Here is a 20,950-nt window from a genome sequence, read left to right on the forward strand (position 1 = left end):
GGCTCACGTCACACGGCTCGGTGTGTGCTAATTCAGACGGGTTACCTCTTTGTTTGCTACAACTATTTATTCAACGAATGAGTCATTCATGAAAAGGAGAGAAAAAAAAAAGGAAGTTGTGAGTGATCTGAACTTGGCTGACCCGAAGCCTCTTGCAGCAGACATGTCTGAAAGCCTGATCTTATTAGATCACCCAGCAGCATCTTCAGCCCCCTGTCAGCACCCGGCGGCGTGAAGAAGGCCAAATCAGGAGTGCACAGTGTGGTAAAACTGTCCCGCTTTGACATTAAGTTTCTCTTTCTTTTTTTCTTTTTTTCTCTGCTCTGCTCTAGGGGAGTATTCCAGTCTCTCGTAACAAAGCACTTTCCTTCAGAGAAACAAAGGAGAGAGAAGGCACCGGGGAATAAGAGAAAAAAAGGTACAAAGCACAATGGGTCGACTTGACTCACAAAAACCACATCTGACAGGGTTCCTACGGACCGAGGAAAAGTGAGGAATTGGCTTTTATTGTTTTTGCCATGTGTGGACATGTAAGAAAGGAGAAACTGAACTGAGGATGGAAACGTTTTTGGAGTTTCCACAGAAATGCAGTACATGTTGCACTGATCCCATTTGCTTTTAATGTGTCACATCAATACTTGATACTAACGTTCAGCCATTAGTTTGTAATTTAGACTTTATAGACTGGTTGAACCTGACCCGTGATTCTTAGAAATCTAAATCCCAAACGAAGCATTGTTTAATTTAGGTTTTTTTTTTTTTTCCAACAGAATAAAGATACCACCTGAATTTAGTGTAAAAATATTCCAGTCCCTATTTGCAAGGCCATACAAGTTTAAAAGTTTTAGCCTTGATGCCAAAAAAACAACAAAAAGGAAACTGGCCTCTAGCACACTTAAGCTCTTATTTGGTGCTTTATTCATTCTTTAATGAATAAATGACATGTTGAAAATGATTTATCTTTATTGCCAATGCAGCAATCAAACGCTTCTTATAATTGTCGGCAAGCCTTTTGTGTGTTTTTTATCCATTTATTATTTGGATGAGTGTTTGAGGTTGGAAGACATCCTAGTGTTTAGCACTCTGTCGAGACTTTAAATAGAATTATTGATGGTGAGCTGAGATATGCGCATGGTCCCATAGAAACCCGGTTACTAAAGTATCCCACAGCTGCAGCCCTATTGAAGACCCAGTTACTATCCAAACTGTTTTTTTATACTTAAATGTCAATTATGTTCTAAAAACTTTGGGGGGGGGGTCCAGAAATGTGACGCAGGACAAATGACGTAATTTCACATTAAATATTCTTTTGAGCTGAACACAATTTTGTGAGTTGTGTAACATGACAGCAACTCTTGCATCCAGGGAAGCCTCGAGGCCGCCAGCCAAAGATGCCCAAGCACACGGTGGACAGCGGCGGCGTGATCAACATCTCCGATGACAGCAGCAGCGACTCTGAGGGGATGGACACGGACTCCAACTCCTCGCCAGACTCCCTGCAAGACAACGACGACGTCATCTTTGTCAACCACACTAGCTGCCAGTCAGGTAGAGCCTCCCCCCCCTCTCCATATCTCTCCACCGTATCCTCGCATACAGTCTGAATTTTAGGACTCACTGTCACTGTGCTCTTCTTTTTTTTGCGTTCCCAGCCAGGATAGAGGAGATGAAGCAAAGCCTGCTCAATAAAATTGCTGAACTGGGAAAAGAACTACCTCTCAACACGTTGGACGTGCTCATAGATAAGTTTGGAGGACCGGATAAAGTTTCGGAGGTATGACGCTAGGCTCCTCTCCCCAGCCTGTTTTTCATAGAGAGCGTTTCCATTCAAACTGTGGATCTCCTGACGTTTTTTTTTCGCAGATGACCGGACGTAAAGGTCGCGTCGTGCGGCGTCCGGATGGCACCGTTCGCTACGAGTCGCGGGCCGAGCAAGGCTCCACAATCGACCAGATCAACATCAAGGAAAAGGACCGCTTTATGACGGGAGAAAAGGTCAGCAACGGCAATGCGACGCGGCTGTACCGTCTGCCTGTGTTGAAATAGCAGCCTGTCACTGTAGAGACGTCCTTCTGCGTGACCTGCATTAATAGCCTGACTTGTTCGTTGCAGTTGGTGGCGATCATCTCAGAGGCAGCCAGCTCAGGGATTTCCCTGCAGGCGGACAAGCGAGTGAAAAACCAGAGGCGAAGGGTCCACATGACCCTGGAGCTGCCTTGGAGCGCAGACAGGGCCATCCAGCAGTTCGGTAAGTCAGGGAAATGTTTCCTTCTTCTAAAAGCCCGTTTTTACACAAAGCTGGGCAACGTTGTAGAAAACCTCTCTGACTTTTGGAAGCTTCTGTACTTTAACGTATTTATAGGCGTCTGTCCTTTTCTCTATATGTGTTTCTTTATGAATTATTAGCAGATATTATAGGTGTGAAAATGTGGCTTTTTTTTATATTTGTCTCTGTGTCGTGTCAGCCGAAGTCTATTTTTACATTGAGCTGAAAGGTTTTTATTTAGTAAGTTGGTCTTTTTCTATCTGTAGTTTAAAAGAAAGTGGGATAATTTTGTCACCTAAATGTTCCTGTAAATACAGAGGCTATGGTTGTTTAGTCGTTCCACAATTTGTTCTTTTGCTTTTATACCGAAGATGAAGAGCAACTCTCTCTTCCTCCTCTTGTCTATATCGTTCCTCCTGTTTTTAAGAGCTTTATTCATTAGCTTGATTTTTCCAGCCGAATAATTCCAGCATTATTTCATCATGAAACATTTCTCTGGATGTTGCAGAAGGTTAAAGAAAAAAAAATATTTTCTGCTGTTTTTTGTTAGCAGCTACGCTCCTGTTCAAGCTCAATGGTCATCTCTTACACTTTGAAGGTTGTTTTTGACCATTGTTAGATTTTAGAACATGTCCTAAACAATATCCCATCCTTATGTATGATTTCTTGATTTTTCCCCTTTTTTGTTTCAATATCTTTTTTACATATTTGTGTCTTCCTGTCAAAATGGAACTGAAAGCAGCGATTAGACGAGCTTATCTTAAAATCAACCACCTTGTGACAGTGACTTGCATTTTATTCAGACGCCTCACGTGAAATTAATGTTTCCACCCGGAAACAAACGACTCTGATCTGCGCCGCGCTAATAAAAGGAACGATTAAATGACCGACCGCAGTCATCATCTTTAGCGGTCGTAAGCGCGCTCTGAACTCTCCCGTCTTTTTTCCAGGTCGCACCCATCGCTCCAATCAGGTCACGGCACCAGAGTACATCTTCCTCATCTCAGAGTTGGCCGGGGAGAGACGCTTCGCATCTATCGTGGCCAAAAGACTGGAGAGCCTGGTACGTGCAGTGCTGGTTGGCAGCGCCGTGAAAAACATTTCAGCTCGATCAGCTCTCGCTGGTGAACGGCTGGTTGGACACTCAAAACGTCCAGTCTTTTTTTTCTGATCAGTGAAAGCACCATATCTAGTACTAGCCAAAGCACTCTACAGGGTTCCCACGGGTCCTTGAAATCCTTGAAAGTTTGTGAATCTGAAAAAATAAATTCAAAGCCCTTGAAAGTTCTTGAAAACAGCCAAAAAAACACCTTGTCCTCGAAAGTCCTTGAATTTTTTGTGGGGTTGAAAGTTCAGACGGATGACGACTCATGTGTGATTATTTTACTACCACACGACCTTTTAAAATTATGTTGATTCCACAGATTTTTAATTTGCAAAAGTACGTTCGCTCTTCTTCGTTAGTTGGTAGGCTATGGTTTAGGCCTACGTGCGTCCAATAGGTTACATTCACGCAGTGTTGCCAACTCAGCGACTTTGTCGCTATATTTAGCGAATTTTCCGAGTCAAAGTCAAAAACTAGCTTAATCAAAGATGAAAGTAAGTGAAACACATTGATATAACTCTGAACATCTCAATGCTGCACTTTTTTCCATAAAATTCCATGAAACGGTAGGCTAATGTACATCTTATATGTAATGTAGTATGGCATAGCCATGTACTGTGGATATAAATGTAGGCTATGAATATGATCAATATTAGGCTATAAATTAAGTCCACTTTCTTGCATTGCTTCTGACCCAACAACTTCTATGCCGTTTAGTCTTTTATTGAATTTGCATTGTATTAAAATATGATGTTGATGTTCACCAAGGTGTGGGAACCCTGACTCTAGTTGTTGCTGCAGGAAGAAGAGTCAAAGTTAAGCTATATTTAGTATCACTGAGGTGGTTAGAGGAAGCAAAGAAATCTTAAGAGGTTATTTAGAGGAAAATACCACTGCTGTTTATTCATGCTTGAAGAGAGAGAGTAAGATTTAAAGCGGGTAAAATGAACATATTAGAGCACATTGTTCTGTTTTAGCGTTTTATTGTCCCACTGAACGGAACATGTTTTAAAATGCCGCCAGCTTTATACACATGGTCACTGCTCATTTAGAAATGCTAACCGGGCTAAATCACAACTGCATAGTGGTTTTGTCGTCTTGAAATACCAGTAAAATTTGTCCCTGTTTCTAATATCAATATTTTATGACCACTCATGCCTTAAGATCTGGAAAGCCGTATTTCTATGCTGTTCTTATGTCTTCTTAAATAATAAAGTGCAATCAGAATCGACTAAAATTGGCCAAATCACTAGATTCTAATCAGCGCATCTGTCCAACCCAGCTCCATGTGTTTGTGATGGTTCTTGTTTTTCCCTTTTACAAGATGGGCTTGTCTCCAAGAGCAGAAGCGTCCTGTTCATTTAAATCTGTGATAAAAACGGGTTCACTGTAGACAAAGGAGAGTTTTTCTTTGTGTTTATTTGCTGTAGAGCCTTTGGCTTGTCAATGCCACTTCACCCTCTGTCCTTCCTCTTCCTTTGGGATATGCGCTGAAGAATCCTTTGTTTCTTCATCAAACCTCAACACATTCTGGGTCTTTCCCCAAAACGGAAAGCCAAGCAAGCAAAGCAAAAGACGCCGTCTCGGTGGTTTAAGACTGCCGTTATTTTCCATCATTATCGCTGCTTTTCTGCACTGGCACTCATCTATTTCCATAGTGACACAGCATGACGGTTGTTTTTGGGGAAACGGCCAGGGAGGAGGAGAGGGCATGGTGGTTCCAGGAAGTCGTTTCTGCCTTTTTGTTAGCTGAGCGTGTGGTAAATATGTATCAAGAAGAGTTCACGTCTGATCTGCTGAGCTGCACGCTAAAACGGGACAAAGCCCAGTCAGCCCAACCTGACAGCCTTGCAACCAGTGGACTCGAAAATTGCTGTGAAATCAGTTTTGGCCAAGAGGTCCCTCTGTTTTCCCATCAGTCCTTTTTTTTTTCTAGCTGGCGGCTGATTCTTGGCATTGCCTGAAATGTCCTTCCCACACGCAGAATTTGGTCCTTTTACTTTAAACATGACTATGTTTAAATAGTCTAACCTCTGCTGAGACATCAATTTACACAGTTTTAGCCAAACTGATTAGTGTTTAAAATGTCATGTTACCAGGTGTGGACTGGTTTGACGTTCTCACATAGTTTAAAAAAACATGAACACAAAAGTGTAATATAATAACAAAGCCTTTTTAACAAAATAAGAAAAGCAACAGCTATTCATACCGCTGCTAGAATAATGCAACACGTTGATTTGGGCCTTATATTACAAAGGGACGGAAAAATGGTGATATTATTGTAAACATTACCTCGTCTCCTTCTCCTCTGTGATTCCAACACTGTTAATATTTTAGTTATTGTCCTCTGTGTCCACTGTGGGCCTGAGACTCTAAACAAGAGGCTGAATGTACAAATGAATAAAGTTTAACTCGATACAGTTTGGATGGATTATCCAACAAATATCATATTTCAAACAGTCCTTTGCGATATTATTATTGCGTACATTGACCTCGCAATGATAATATATTATATAATATATCATAACAATGTATTGTGCAACCCTACTAGGGATTTTTCCATTTAGACAAGTGCTGGCTACAATATTGTTAATTAAGTTTTGATTAATAGACGTAAAATAATGACGATATTAAAAATGTCTAAATTTCTTGCTTATTTCATTAGTAACTTTCAAATGCTGATTTCACGCCTTTTCTTTTTTAAATCTTTTTTGCTGTTTTGCTGTTCATAACATAACACTATTAGCAGGCTAATTAGCCGGGCATCTATTAAGGTAGCCAGCCTTGTAGCTTAACAATCTAGTTTAACCACAGCGTAACCGAGTGATAGTTGGCTCTCTTTTATTTCTGCACCATGGCTGTGCATGTTGTGACACCCTGAAACATTTTCAAGCACCTAAATGTCCCCATACGTGCTGCAGTAGCCGTCTTTCAGCCTGCTGACTGGCAGTGTGCAGCAACGGGTAGGGAAGGGGCAGCTCTCTGGTATTTCATTTTAAATGGATTTGTAACCATTGGAACGATACGACTGAAAACTTTAGCCATTTTGAAATTGCGAGTTTATTAAATCCGTCATGGTCCGTGACGCCAGCACCTCATGCCTCAGTGTAGCTCAGTGAATAATGTACAGAAAAGTTAGCAAATATTTTAGAGACAGGGATTACGTTTAAATTTAGGGTTAAGAGGTCATTTTAATGTAGTAATAATAGTACAGTTTATGTGGTAAAAGATGGTATAAGAGGTGGTAAACTAGGCGGAGCATCAAAGCCTTTGACATTGAATTGTTATTCCTCTGCAGGGGGCTTTGACCCACGGCGACAGAAGAGCCACTGAATCGAGGGACCTGAGCAAGTACAACTTTGAGAACAAGGTGGGTGTTTCCAGGAGACCTTGAAAGTAATATTCCACCTTAAATATTCAAATTCGCATTCTTTTTGCTGTACGCTCATTAGATCATGAACATTTTCTTTTGGCAGTATGGTACCAAGGCCCTGGATAAAATCACCAAATCAATCAACGGCCACATAGAAAACAAGGTGCCCCCTCCCAAAGGATACCCCGGCGGCGATTCAGTGTTCTTCAGAGGTAAAGACTGTGACGAGGGAACGTTTTCCTCCAGCTTATAGTCCCCAGTTGTCTTGACAAGTAAAGCATTTTCCTGCACTTCATTTTAGACATGAAAGTTGGAATGATGGATGTGGGCATCATCTGTAAGGAGCCTCGCTTCGGCATCAGTACTGAGAAAGGTAAGGAAGAAACACTTTAGTTCGTTTAGTTTGAATAGGGGTTCAGGTTTAATCCCAACACTGTGTTGCTTTATCCCAGACTGCAGCATCACCAAGTTCCTGAACCGCATCCTGGGCCTGGAGGTCCACAAGCAGAACTACCTCTTCCAGTACTTCACGGATAACTTCGACTTCCTGATTGAGAAAGACAAGAAGGAGGGCAAATACGACATGGGAATCCTAGGTACGGCGTCTCAGGTGGAGCTCAAACAAACCGAATGTGCAGGGCTAAACAGAGCATAGCCCCAGAAAGCCAAAGATTACGGCTCTTTTGTTCCCGTACAATCGGCGTCTGGTGGGCGCGGAGCTTGTTTTCTGTTTGAGGATGATTCACAGTCATCCTCTATTTTCTCTTGTGACTCTCCCAGATCTGGCCCCCGGCAACGACGAGATTTATGAGGAGAAGCAGGAGACTTTCCTGACAGTCGGAAATCCTCAGGACGGACAGGTCGTTCTTTACAAGGTAGGCGCCGCACAACCTCACGGTGTACGTCAGCTGCCTTCAGCCGTGGGACTCTTTTTTTTTTGCGTAGTTAAAACGTCATCTCGGCCCAATAACATGAGGTAGCCTGTAATATCTGGTCCCATGAAGAGCTTTCCACCGTAAGGACATGTAAATGTACCGTGACTGCAGACTGACGCATCACACAGAGCGTGTTTTCACAATACGCCGTATTTTTGTCCTCCGCTGAGATTTTATTTTGTCTTTTCCCCCTAAATCCAGTTAAAGTCATAGCGCTCTTATAAGCCCCTCGGTCGTTTATACATAAAAATACAACAGAGAGGATTCAGAGGCTTTCAGGCGAATGTTGCATTAAATCAGACTTTGGTGTGAAAGAAACAAATCTGTTCCTCGTGACCTCCCTCGGGTACCTGGAGCAGTAACAGGAGTAGTAGAGTTTTTATCGCCGGCAGGAAGACTGTGATTACGCAAGCTTAGTCCAGGGGCTGTGGAGCCCATCGTACATACTAGTTGCAGGTGGCAGCAGGATAATTACTAGTATCTTTTGCTTTTAACTGCCAGCTGCAGGCTAACCTACACTTGACTTTTAAGAGTTGGCAGTCAAACTAAAACCTGTGGACAGAGACTGTGTTAACAAGCTGAGAGAGGGGGGGTTCCTGGGGTTATAGTCGCCTGTGTTTATACAAGAGTCCTGCAAAGACGGGGCTGTCTGATAATCCAGGACGGCTTTTTTAAATCAGACTCTGGGTTGTTGGAGCTGGAAGGTTGCTCATCAAAGAGGGATTTTATGTATTTCCAGTGGGCAATAATATTATTTTTAACACTCTGCACACATAGTGGCGCCTCATTTTGCTAATAGACTCAGTTTTTTCCCATAATTCACCAGGACGGAGCTCACAGAGACAGCAACCTTTGTCCACAAGCCCTTCTGGGTTGTCCTGGCCCCCTCTTATTTTCTCTTCTCTTCACCTCAAGCCGCATGTTTTAAATGGGATTAAGGTGTAACGACTGATGTGGCTTCAGAAGAAAGTTCATTTTGCATATTTTGATGCCGGCCCCGTCCAGCGGACAGCGGTCTCACAGACAGCGGCGTCTGCGAGACCGACTGCAGAAGTGTTAAAGGCGATCACGGGTCCTTCACGGTGAAGTCGGCAATAAAGCAGAAAAAAGGGCGAGAAGTTGAGTTTTTAAAAAAGGAAGAAATCGGCGGAGTAGAGGTCTGAAAAGTCTCTGGTAACAGCGTAGCTTTGACAGAAAATGACAGCAGGATCGTTTTCTCTGAGTGAAACTACCTCCCTGCGTCGTGTGTAGATATTTCTCAGATCACTGTAAGATTTTTTTTTATAAACCTAAGAAAGTTGGGGTTTTTTTTTTGCCATGTGTTTATAATTTTCTGTCTTTCAGTGTCACAGCAGACGCTTGACTCTCATGTCTTTCCCCTGCAGATCAGCGTGGACAGAGGAATGCCCTGGGACGAGGCGTACAACAGGTCGCTGAAGCTCACCGGTCCTGATGAGGGATTCTACATTTCTTACAAGGTCCGTTCATCTTCCTCAGCCCAGACTCCCCAAAGCCTCTGAATGGACTCCCTGTGTGCTTTAAATGCCTTAAATACTGAAACCGCGTGTCCTCTGTGCAGCTGCGAGGTAACAGTCCGTGTGTGCTGCTGGCCGAGCAGGGACGAGGCAGAAACTTCAACATCTACAAGCCCAACATCGGCAAGCAGACGCAGCCTGAGAGCCTCAGCAACCTGCTGCAGCGTTACAAGAAGGTAAGAACCGGACGAACCGGTTAGGCAAATACAAGGGCCTGCCTACTGCTGTTAGTTAACACGCTAAAGCAAACAGCTCCACTTCCTTCTAATGTCTCTGTTTTATATCATAGTTTCTCTGCTTTAATTTGAATGAATGTTGCGTTCTTCCTGACATTATTAACAAGTGTTTAAAAAGTAATGTCTCTGGAAAATGCTGTTAAGAAGGTGGATGTTCACAGCATGGAGTCTGCTGCCCCCTAGTGGACTGCTTTCCAGTCTACCGTCTGCAGACATGCTGAGCTGTACTGACTGTGTGGTGTTTCAGGTTTCTTACCTGGAGGCCCAGGAGTGCTGGGAGAACCAGTTCACCTTTTCCTTCAAGAACTGCAGCCACGCCAACTGGTGAGTAAAAACATCCCCACCATCCCCGAGGATTATCGGCTCATGCTTCCTCTCGGGCTCCTCAGCGTTCAGTCTGGTGGCTTAACTGTTACACGTCGCTTCCCAATGCTTTGTAAAATACTTGAATCATAAAGAAGTGTTAAAAAAATATCCTTAATCAGCCTGTTGTAGAGTAATAAAAAAAGAGCATGTCACTTATCTGTTTCCTCTCTGCTTCCTCCAGGAATGGGAAGTGTAAGAAAATCGAAGAGGGCCAGGAGTGTCTGCAGGGCATGCGCCTCCGTCAGTATCACATGCTGTGTGGAGCTTTGTTACGCGTGTGGAAGCGGGTCTCCGACGTGGTATCGGACATCACCAGCTCCAGCATCCTGCAGATCGTCCGCCTCAAAACTAAGCAGCACAACAAGCAAGTCGGTCAGTACAAACCGAGGTTCTCCCTGTCGCCGCGCCGAGGGCTCCAGCTTTAGTTTAGCTTAGCTTGTAAAGCATAAACTTAGCATAGGAACACGGAGGAACTGAAGAATAGGGATAAGACGGCTCTGTGAAGATGCTTAGAGGAGATTCAGAGATACCTGTGAGTGGTTTTCACCAGAATTACATGAAAATATAAAAACAGATTTTTCTTGCCTATTTCCAGAGGTTGTATTTCCAAACCATTTGAAACTCTTGGCATCTTATATAAAAAAGAAACATGAAGTATTGCATAAGAGTAAATTGGAAAGTTAATAGGAAACAGGATTGATATAATTTTCACCAATTATTTTGCCCATTGTTGTTAGTTTAAGCTCAGTCACATCAGACGGAGAGCGTCTGTGAACAGAATTTCAATCAGATACGATCTGTGGACTTTGACTAGGCCGTTCTGACATTATTATGTTTTGATGTAAACAGTTTCATTGTTCTGGTTGTATCTTTAGCATTGGATAACAGATTTTATTCCAGCAAAAAAAAAAAAAAAAGAAAGTCCCAACAGCATGGTGCTGCCTCCGCCGTGTTATAGTGTTGGCATGGTGCGTTCAGGTTGTCCCCTACATGGCTTGTGGCTTTGTTTTTGTTAGAGTAGATTTGTTTAAAACAAAGCGTTGTAGTTGCAAATTGTTCTCCCACCTGAGCGGTGGATTTCTGCAGCTCCTCTAGAGTTACTCTCGACTGCTTCTGTGCTTACTAGGCCTGTCAGTGTAGGTGGACAGCCAAGTTTTTGTGCAGTGGAACGGGTAAAAGCTTCAGGTCTCTTCATAGGCTGCTCAACACAAATCCATATGTTTCAGATTTTTATTTGTTTAAATGCTAAAAACCATGTGTCGTTTTCCTTCTGCTTAAAAGCTCTGTTGGTCTACAGCAAAGAATCCCAATGCGATATAGTTTGTTGTTGCGGTAAAACGGTAAATTCATCATTTTGTAAAGTTATCCCACGCTTCGATTAACGGTCTGCCTGAATAGAGTTGTGTTGTTTTTTTTAAGCATTGACTGATTTGTGTCTCGTCTCCATGGTCGCTGTACACAGGCATCAAGATCCCAGAGAACTGTGTGGCCCGCGTGCGTGACGAGCTGCTGCAGATGGACAACGAGGTGAAGAAGAGGCGGAAAGAGAAGGAGCGGCAGGAGCAGATGCGGAAGATGGAGCAGGAAAACAAGCATCTCCTGGAGAACCTGTTCAATTCCAAACCCATGCCGAACCAGTCGCTCGCTCAGACTCTGCCGCCCAGCGCCCTGCAGAGGACTCAGCATGGGGGCTTCCCCCAGTTACAGGAGATGCAACAGCAGCCCCCCCACGGCATGTCGATGTTTCCCTTACAGAACCTCATCCAGCAAAGGACCCACAACGGCTGGCCAAACACTTCCTCCTCGTCCAGCAGCAACGGCCAGGTGTGCCAGCCCGGCACCGTCAGCCACAGATTCCCTCCGTTTTTTAACTCTTTCCAACAACAAAAGAACCCGTCGCTCCCCCTCCACCAGTTCACGCCGGCTCCCAGCTTGTCTTCCAAGAACCCCCTGGATGAAATCCTGGACCTGACCGTGAGCCCGCCCTCCTCGTCCCCGGACAGCACGACCGCCAACCCGGCGGCGTTCGTGGAAGATTTTAATCTGGAAGCCCTCTTGAACCCCGCGGCGGCAGGCACGTCGGGCGCCGCACAGACACAGCCCCCTCAGAACGACCTGCCGCACCTGCTGCAGGCCCTCCAGCACTCGCCGGAGAGCGTGCAGGCGCCGCCGTCCCAGATGGACCTGCAGCACATCCTGCAGGCTCTGCAGCAGACGACGGAGACGGCGCCGCCGCCCCCGTTCGACCTGCAGCAGCTGCAGAACCCCAACATGCTGGTTAATAACCAGGACTTACTAGATCTCTTCGGCTTGCCCCTGTCCCCACCCATGTCCGCGCAGAAAGCCAACCCGTCGTCTTCCACCTCCTCCTGTACGTCCTCCACATCCTCCTCCTCCTCGTCGTCGTCTCACTTCTCCAACCCGCCGTCCTCCTCGTCCTCCTCGTCCTCCCTCTTCTCCAGCACGTCCTCTTGCTTCCCGGGCCCCTACCACCTCCCCCCCTCGAACTCCCTACCCAACGGCCACTGCAGCTCGGGCGCTCTGGACGTTCGCGAGGCTCTGAACAGCATGCTGCAGGCTGGGGCGGACCGCAAGTCCGTCATTCAGTACCGCCAGCAGGACTAGGAGCTCGAATAGTTACAAACTGTCTGGATTTTGTCCCGTTTTTTTCTTTTTTTTTTTTTTTTGGTGTTCGGTTGTGTCTTTTTAAAGCAGATCGCATCTTGTTTGCTGCTGTCCAGAATCGCACCCTCAGACTCGTCCCCTCCTCTCCTCTCCAACCCCCCCCCCCACCCCCTCAGGGCCTATAGTCACGTCACTGCCTGTCCTGTGCTGGACTCCCTCCTCCTCCCCGAGGTGATGGCAGACTCAGTTGAGATCAGATTTCTGCACCAAAGCGTGCCCTTCACAGTAAAAAAAAAGGCAGCTCTTTTAAAAGTTGTTGTTTTGTTGTTGTTGTTTTTTTTTATTCCCACACACAAAAAAAAAAAAGGAAGTGGGTAAAAAAAATGACCACCTTTTAGTGAAACCGGGAGCTGTCAGAAACAAAAACAAAAAAACGCAAATCTCATTCGCTGAGGCGGTGAAATCTTTAAGGAGAAACGAATCCCGCTGCTGAGTTGTACGAGGTGTGATGGGCGAAGTTGCTGGAAGCTCTAAAATGCCTCTCACTATTTATGACCTTTGCTTTTTTCTGTTACTTTCAGTGACTTAGAAAGTTCTTTTATGTTTGTTTGTTTTTTTAAGGTATGCTGAGCATGGTTTGAGTGAAACAAAAGATAATTGTTAAGCTGGTTGACATGAGAGAGCGAGGGAATGGGGGGGGGTGAAATCTTTTAGCTGATTAGCCATGAAATGCCTCAGTTTTCATTTATTTTCCTCCACACGCTCCCTCCAGGTTCTCTCCCTGCTTCTATGAACACTAGTGCGAGGAAACGAAGGGGAGGAAGATCAGTCTGCTGTCGCAAACAGTGCCTTCAGAGAAAAATCTATAAATGCAGTCTTTAATAATCCATGTAGCCTAATGTATAGATTTGTACTCCTGAGCGGCGGTTTTATTTTTTAATCTAGTACACGTGTATTTGTATTTAACTTTGACCCCATGAACGAGTGAGTGGGTGAGTGAGTGGGTGAGTCTGCTGGTGTTTGTGTCACAGGATGCTGGTGTCGGGGTGCGGGAAGACGCCCTCCTCTCAGTCGGCGTATGCTGGTGTCAGACCGTCTGCTTTGCTGCTCTTTTGGGTGGAAGATGAGGAACGGGTCCAGGAAAGGGGTTTTTTAGGATGCAGAGAGTGGGACGCATTCACACGGTGGGCGGGACGTAGAGACCCAGCCAGCTGGAAGCAGGGAGTTTTGGGAGTTATCGGGTGAAACGGATGACACTACGCTCCGAGAAGCACGTTCTCACCGGGACTGTCTGTCTTTGGGTGCACCTCTTCTTCTGTTTTGCTTCGCGTTGTGCGTCCTCAGCATGTCCTCCTCCTCATTTTTCACGTCTCTACCGCTCTTTTCCTTTCGTCTCTGTCCTTCCTGACCCGTTGCTTTTTGTTATTTCCTCCTGAGGCTGATCATAGCGCGTCTGGTGCAGATTCTGTTTCAAATTGGGAATGCCCTGAGTCTTCTTGGTGTGTGTTTGCGTCTGTAGCGCTTCTGAATTTGTTTCTACTACTAGGCATGAGCTGGTTTGGGATTCTTACGTAAAAAAAAAAAAAATGCTTTTATTTGAAGCAGCGCCTTGTAAGTTTTGACCCATTGTCAGGTTAATTTCAGATATATTTAATGGTTTTTCAGGTCAATATGCAGCACTTGGAGCTAATCTTGGAAGTTACAGGTTTACGCTAGTGGCTAAAAGTTACACAGTGCTGATTTAAAACAGAAAATAAACAATTACCCCCTACTTTACAGTAGTATTATTATTAGTAGTCTATCCATCCATCCATTTTCCGTCCTGCTTGTCCCTTGTTGGGGTTGAGAGGGGTTGCTGGTGCCTATCTCCAGTGTTCACTGGGCGAGAGGTGGGGTACACCTGGACAGGTAGCCAGTCTGTCGCAGGGCAACACAGAGACATACAGGACAAACAACCATTCACACCTAAGGAGAATTTAGAGAGGCCAATTAATCTAACAGTCATGTTTTTGGACTGTGGGAGGAAGCTGGAGTACCCAGAGAGAACCCATGCATGCACAAGGAGAACATGCAAACTCCATGTAGGAATACCCAGGGTCAGACTCGAGTCAGCAGCGCTACCCACTGCAGCCCCATAGTAATATATATTACAGTATATATATTTATCCCATAGATGTGTTATTATTTAGGAATTAGCGAATAAAACCAGCCTTCTTTCAACTAGGATGGAAGCAGCAACAGGTGGGGGAGGAGCAGCACCATGTTGCTCCGTTTAGAAACCGCTTTCCCTGACAATAAAACCTTAGTTTTGGAGGCTGAGCCGGATATTGTTGCGAAACCTCGATAAACCCTGATGACCGGAACCAGCTCGTGCCTAGTTTCCCGAGTCCTTTACATCCATGGAAAACACAGAAAGTCCTGTTTTTGTTTTTTTCGTCTAATTCATCTCTTGTCATTAACGTAGGAACCAATGCAGAGAGGTTCGGCAGCCATTTGAGAAAGTTCTGTCCTTTTTTTAATAGCGTCTATAAACGACAGCTTTCACCGTTTCTTTTAACCCTCCTGAGATCTGGTTCTTCTCCGTGTGTGTGAAAACGATGCACTGTAGCTGGTTTGTGACAAATTGCCAGAAGTTCAACTTATCAAAAAGCAATAACCAATACAATAGTTTTGAAACAAAAAAAAAAAGCAACAAAAAAAAACCCCACGCCAACAGGTTTACGCTCAGCAGGCAAAGCTTCGCGGTTGAACTTGCATGGTATGAATCCTCTTTTCATGTACGTTTGTAAAATACACTTTGACCCGATGAACGTGACGGGCTCTTGTTGTTTTAGTCATTGCTATTCTAAATCCTATTGTTATTTATATTTAAGGGATTTCTAGATTTTAGATATGTTATATTATAGTCAGTGGTATATTTTGGTCAGGGATGTTTCTTGTGTTGAAGATTGCTATAAAAACAAACTTTTATTATAACCTGCCACCAAATAAGATTGCACTGTTCTGTACTGCTGTACAGCCTCTGGGTTTTATTTCAGCTCCCGCTCTCCTCTCCGCTCGGCTCGCTCCGCCCTTCGTCCCAGAAATACCAAAGCGATCCACAGACAGACACCCCTAAAGATACTGGCTCCAACATGGGAGACCTTTTATCAATCTCAGGAAGAAACCCACCGTGTCAGGGCGTTCACAGGATTATATAGTTTCCCCTTGTAACAGTGATCTAACTAATGCTTCTGGGTTTGTTTGTTTGTTTTGTTTTTTTTTTCTTAACTCTGTGCTGTGACTCTTGCTGTATTTATGTTGGAGACTTAATGTGATGAGTTTGTTATTTGTCCTTGTGAAAATGTCAGTGATTTTAAATGTTTATGCCATCTTAGGGCAACGATCAAAGCCTCCTTCTTTCAAGAAATTGTACTTTTCTGTGGTCAGTTTAGCTTTTATGCAATTTTTCTTTTCTTTTTTTTTATTTCGTTCACGCCTGGGTTATTCTTTAACATGCAAATAGCAGATCCTAGCCTCTCCCCCTTCTCCCAGATGGTTAAAACTCACCGAAGTTATTATTTCTATTTCTTCTATTTCTCTTCAGGCACATTCCAAGACGTCAGTCTGCAAAAGCTTTCCATGTGTTTATTTCTTCGTCTCTTTATTTTTTGTTTTTGTTTGTCACAAAAATTAAAGCTTTACATGTTTGAGGAATATATATATATATATATATATATATATATATATATATATATATATATATATATATATATATATATATATATATATATATGGCAGTTTTATTTTGTTTGCTTAGTTAGGCCTTTAATCGTGTATCATTTTGCACTAAGAATGGCATAATCCAGTTACTGTTTGTGTTGGCTATGATCGAGCAGTGCAAACTTGTTCTTGTTCTTTACAATTGCTCTCTGTATACTGTAATCATATTTCTCGTTCCTTCACCATTTGCATAATATATAAATGTTATCACTCTGAAATAATTTATTGCTAACAACAACAACAAAAAAAAATGAGACAAAAAACATGCTACTGATTGTATGTATTTTTAAACAAAGCCTATTTTTTCTGTAAAAAAAAAAATAAGACAAAAACTGTGTTCAGCACTTTTATTCTGGGTTTTGCTTTTGTTTTCTATATATTTATAATTTAGATCTAAATGTATATATTGTAAAATTTGTGCCTTTCGACTAATTCTTTAAGAAAAGGTTTTCTACTCATTAAAGGAAGGACTATATGAAATTGCAATCTTAACTTTGTAAACAAATAAAAACTTGAAGATTGCTGAAGCGGAGTCTTATTTGTTCGTCAGGGTTGCACCCCATAAGATGTATTGTGGATTTTGTGTGGGAACAAACCACTTTATTTAGCCATGAAGCGCTATTATAATGACAATCTGCACTAAGCAGTCAAAAACGTCCCCGGAGCTCCCTCTCTTGGATGAATGGAGCAACTGCAGTAGAGCTGACTTTTAAAGTCCATTTCTGGGTTGCTGCATTAACATGGATACAGCTGTTCTAGTAAGTAAAGCTTTATATATATGGCAGTCGAGATAAAAAAAAAAATCACAAAGTGCTTTACAATAGAATATAAAAAAACAAACAAGACAAGCAGATTTAAAAAGATATGTTTTAAGCTGGCCTTTAAAAAGAAACCACTGCTCATCTCAGAGTCCGAGGAAGGGAGTTCCAGAGTCTTGGATCCACAGAAGAGAAAGCTGTGTCCCCCTTTTGTGTGAGGGACAATCAGCAGGTCTTGATCACTGGACCTCAGAGCCCTAATGGGGGTGTGGGGGAAACATAGACTGCTGTCTGTCCATGCAGCAGAGCTCTCCAGGTCGAAACCAAGATCTTGAAATGTACTCTATACCAGGGGTCATGCAACCTTTTTGAAACTGAGGGCTACTTCATTGCTGTTGTGTCATACGAAGGGCTACCAGTGCTGACCTTTTGAACTAGAAGAGTCTGAGTTCACCTAAACTTTATGTAAAATAAACACATTTTTCATGCTTTGTTTTAGATATATTTTTATTTTTAAGTCTGTATAAATGCAAGTGTGAATAAACAAGAAGAGTAACGGAATACAATAAAGTTTTAGATGCAGCTCTCTGGTGGATTGTGCTTTTTTTTTTTAGAACAGGCCTGTGGTCCTCGGGGGCAACTCGGTGCACCATGTTGGTGACCTCTGCTCTATAATATTCTGTGGTGGTCTCAGAGAACAAGCTTTGGAAATCTCAGCAGACTGTTCGGTCCACTGTCTGTAAATGGAAACGCAAACTGACTAAGACCTGTCCATCCTAGCAGAGGATGAAATCTACAGCACAGGCGGAAAAATCTGTGAATAGGATAACTAACCCCACACTCCACAAAAGTGGAGAGAAAAAAAAAGAAGCTAATGTGGAAAGAAAGATTAAAAGATCCTGCAAGAAGTTTACCTGAAGGCAAGAAGGAGAAACAGCAAACATGTAGAAGATGCTCCAGTCAGATGAGAATAAAAGAAAATTATATATATGGTACAAGCAAAGTGGCGGCGGCATGATGCTGTGTGAATGTCTTTGACAGAATAATTCTGGAAGATCTCCCAGTAGGACGATGACCAAAAGGATTTATTCAGAAAAGTTTCAGATGTTTATCTGCTTTAAACAAGAAGGGTTACATTCATTCTATTTGACAGGTGCGGTCATTTTTACATAACGCACAATCCCAGTAAAATAGTGGCAGCATGAATAAATGAGTATGAGTATGAGTTATTTTTATAAGACAATGTAGGTTTTCCACTCATACAGGATTTTGTTTGTGTTTTTAAAAAATACTGAAGTATAATATTACACACACTTGTGTCATGAGATTATTAATATTATTATTATTATTACTATTATTATTATTATTGCCAGTTACCATGGTAAAACATTAGCCTAGAGGAGAAATAGATTTAGCAGCAGTTTAAACATGAGATAATCTGTTATCTTGCTTTTTAAAGCACATACATTTTTTTTATAAAAAAGTTTAATTAAAGTGATTTGGACTCAGGTGTCGTCCATTTCAAATGCCTGAGACGTACGTGGTGTTTTATTGTAAACCCCTTCCTTTTGACGTTGAGTGAAACACGTCATGACGTCGTGAAACTGAGCGCAGGTCCTGACCACGCCCCCCTCGCTCACCTGAGCTCGCGAAGATTACAGTGAAACTTTAGAAAGGAACCAAACAGCCAAAGGGACAAAACGACACCGCTGAGAGGACTTGACACGAGAACTTTTACAACTTTTTCACACGGAGAGAAAGCCAGCGGAGGCCAACAGGTTTGTTAGTTTCTTTGGTGTTTTACCAGCTTTAAACACATACATTCACACACAACAACAACAACAACAAATGAAAGCGTTTAGGAAGAACAGGAGAAACAGGTGTTTTATTGAACTGGAACTAAAATGGTTCCTTTCTTTTATTTTCAACTCGTTGGAGTCAGTCAAACAGGTCTCTCTGGACATTTTCGGCTCTTTTAAGTCCAGACTGGGCTACATTATTATAAAAGGTTGAAAAGAGGTTGTTGTTTTTTTGACAGTTTGCTCGCATTTACTTGGGTGCCGGTGTCGCTTCGTATTTATGTTGAATTGGGTCCATTTGCTCCGTGTTCTGGCTGGTTTCTGTGTGTTCTGTGAAGGCCGGCTGCAGGGTTTTTTTGCTGTTCGTGGATTTGAACCGTGACAGCTGCAGGCCCACCTCCCTTCCCCTCTGTCCCCACTTCCACTCGCCTTACTGGTTCTGCTACACTTACAAGTTTCTACCTGCCTGCCACGGAGTTTCACAATAGTTTCGGCTTCATTCCGTCCTGCTCTGCCTCTTCTGTAGCCAACCAGGAATCAGATCTGGATCTGATCTGGATCTGGATCAGATGAACTGACTCATTCTAGAAAGTTCACCGGGACTCAAGAGGGTTTTACATCAAACCACTTGACTGAGAAGTTTTTTGATTTAAAGCTGACAAAAGAATCACCTCCTGATTACCACTTAAAATTGATAAAAAGGGAAATACGTCAACGTTGTAGTTTTGGTAATTAATGGAGACAAAGAGGAAAATTACATTAAAAATATGATTCATTAGCCCAAGATATTGAGCTCTGGCTGCTGTCTGTCAAGTGCTACAGATCATTTAAAAATATGAACGTATACTTGATGACCATTTAAACAAAATACAGGAAATCTAAAAGCCACAAACGAGGTATATAGGTGAGAATGTTGCTGCATTGTGTCCATTCTTGTCTTTCCTCCTATAGGGTCCACTGTAGCTGTCAAGTCTGGGTTCTTCCTTAGATCAGGGGTTCCCAAATTGGGGGTCGGGACTCCCACGGGGGGTCGGGAGACACCGCTTTGGGGTCGACCAGATGACTTGATGTTGACGTGCTAAAAAAGATTTAACATTTGCTTATTTGTGAAACCAATATCAAGGCAAGTTCATTTATAAAGCACTTTTCAGTAACTAGACGATTCAAAGTATAACTTTACGAGATGCTCCACGTTTGTCGTTTTAACGCAGGGGGAAGGCAGCACCTTTTTGGAAGAGTTCTTACTAAAAGGTTACTTTATTCTTGTACTTTTACAACTTTATTCTCATAATTTCCACACATTTTTCTTCCCCATTCGCCAAAAAAATGGGGTCGCCAATCTCCGGCACTGTTATTTTGGGGGTTGAAGGCTCAAAGGTTTGGGATCCCCCGCCTTAGATGAAGGTAACAGAAACAGCAGCTGCTATGGGGGAAAAGTCAGCGTTGACCCAAAACATTGATGTAAGCAAATTATCAGTAAATTAGTGTTTGTTGTTTTATAGATGCAGTATTCAAATGTTTTTGTATGGCGTTCTGGAGTGGCACACTCTCCATACATACATAGGTTTTCCCCACCTGTTCTAGCTTCCTCCCACAGCGCAGAACATGCATGTCGGGTTAATTGGTGTCGCTTTGTTGTGTGTGTTGTTTCGTGTGGTTGTTGATCCTTTGATGGACTGGGGACCTGTCCAGGGTTTAGCCAGTCCCTCACCTACTGGTTCTTTTAGGTTAGTAGTGGCTTCCCTGCCATCCTGTAAGGATTAAAGAGGTGAATTAGATAGCTGGAGAGGAATGTTTCATTTCTTTCTATTTTTTTTTTTTTTACTTGGATTATTTATAGAACATTTACAACATGCCACACTATGTCAAAAACCTTAGTGTTTACCTATTCAAGGGAAGGGTAGAAGTGAAACAAAAAAGAATTAATGAATAATGTATGTATGTATGTATGTATGTATGAATGAGAGAGATATAGGTAATTTCATTCATTAATCCTTATTTTATACATTAACATATACACACTTGTGATACATAGAATACTTGTCAATATTTCAATCATTATTGCTTAGAAGTGTAATAAAAACATCAAACTAGCACTAATAAGAACACACATTATATCCAGTAATTACCACATTACTATGATAATTTGTCCAGTTTTATGCTTGGACCTTGCTTTACTTCACCGTTGTT

At 42.8% G+C, this 20,950-nt stretch overlaps 2 protein-coding genes across 7 annotated transcripts in view; both read left to right on the top strand.

The window, feature by feature from the left end:
- si:ch73-63e15.2 (strawberry notch homolog 2) overlaps positions 1-13,056 on the top strand; it is a 74,264-nt gene extending 61,208 nt beyond the window's left edge. For 5 of the 6 annotated variants that reach the window (XM_012871644.3, XM_012871645.3, XM_036141379.1 and 2 more), the window contains 16 exons: positions 333-418; positions 1,366-1,548; positions 1,653-1,774; positions 1,864-1,995; positions 2,113-2,248; positions 3,217-3,329; positions 6,670-6,741; positions 6,848-6,956; positions 7,046-7,117; positions 7,197-7,340; positions 7,525-7,619; positions 9,065-9,157; positions 9,259-9,390; positions 9,698-9,774; positions 9,998-10,188; positions 11,279-13,056. In XM_012871644.3, coding sequence (XP_012727098.2) covers positions 333-418; positions 1,366-1,548; positions 1,653-1,774; positions 1,864-1,995; positions 2,113-2,248; positions 3,217-3,329; positions 6,670-6,741; positions 6,848-6,956; positions 7,046-7,117; positions 7,197-7,340; positions 7,525-7,619; positions 9,065-9,157; positions 9,259-9,390; positions 9,698-9,774; positions 9,998-10,188; positions 11,279-12,441 — 2,920 coding nt within the window. In that variant the 3' untranslated portion in view covers positions 12,442-13,056. The remainder of the gene's footprint in view (positions 1-332; positions 419-1,365; positions 1,549-1,652; positions 1,775-1,863; positions 1,996-2,112; positions 2,249-3,216; positions 3,330-6,669; positions 6,742-6,847; positions 6,957-7,045; positions 7,118-7,196; positions 7,341-7,524; positions 7,620-9,064; positions 9,158-9,258; positions 9,391-9,697; positions 9,775-9,997; positions 10,189-11,278) is intronic. The other variant, XM_012871642.3, reaches the window with a different exon arrangement.
- A 5,537-nt stretch (positions 13,057-18,593) lies between these two features.
- Positions 18,594-20,950, top strand: part of tjp3 (tight junction protein 3) — a 28,091-nt gene continuing 25,734 nt past the window's right edge. Inside the window, exon 1 of the mRNA XM_021321040.2 lies at positions 18,594-18,739. The gene's annotated coding sequence lies outside the window, so the exon portion shown is untranslated. The remainder of the gene's footprint in view (positions 18,740-20,950) is intronic.

This window comes from Fundulus heteroclitus, chromosome 9 (assembly GCF_011125445.2).
Source record: "Fundulus heteroclitus isolate FHET01 chromosome 9, MU-UCD_Fhet_4.1, whole genome shotgun sequence".
NCBI lineage: Eukaryota > Metazoa > Chordata > Actinopteri > Cyprinodontiformes > Fundulidae > Fundulus > Fundulus heteroclitus.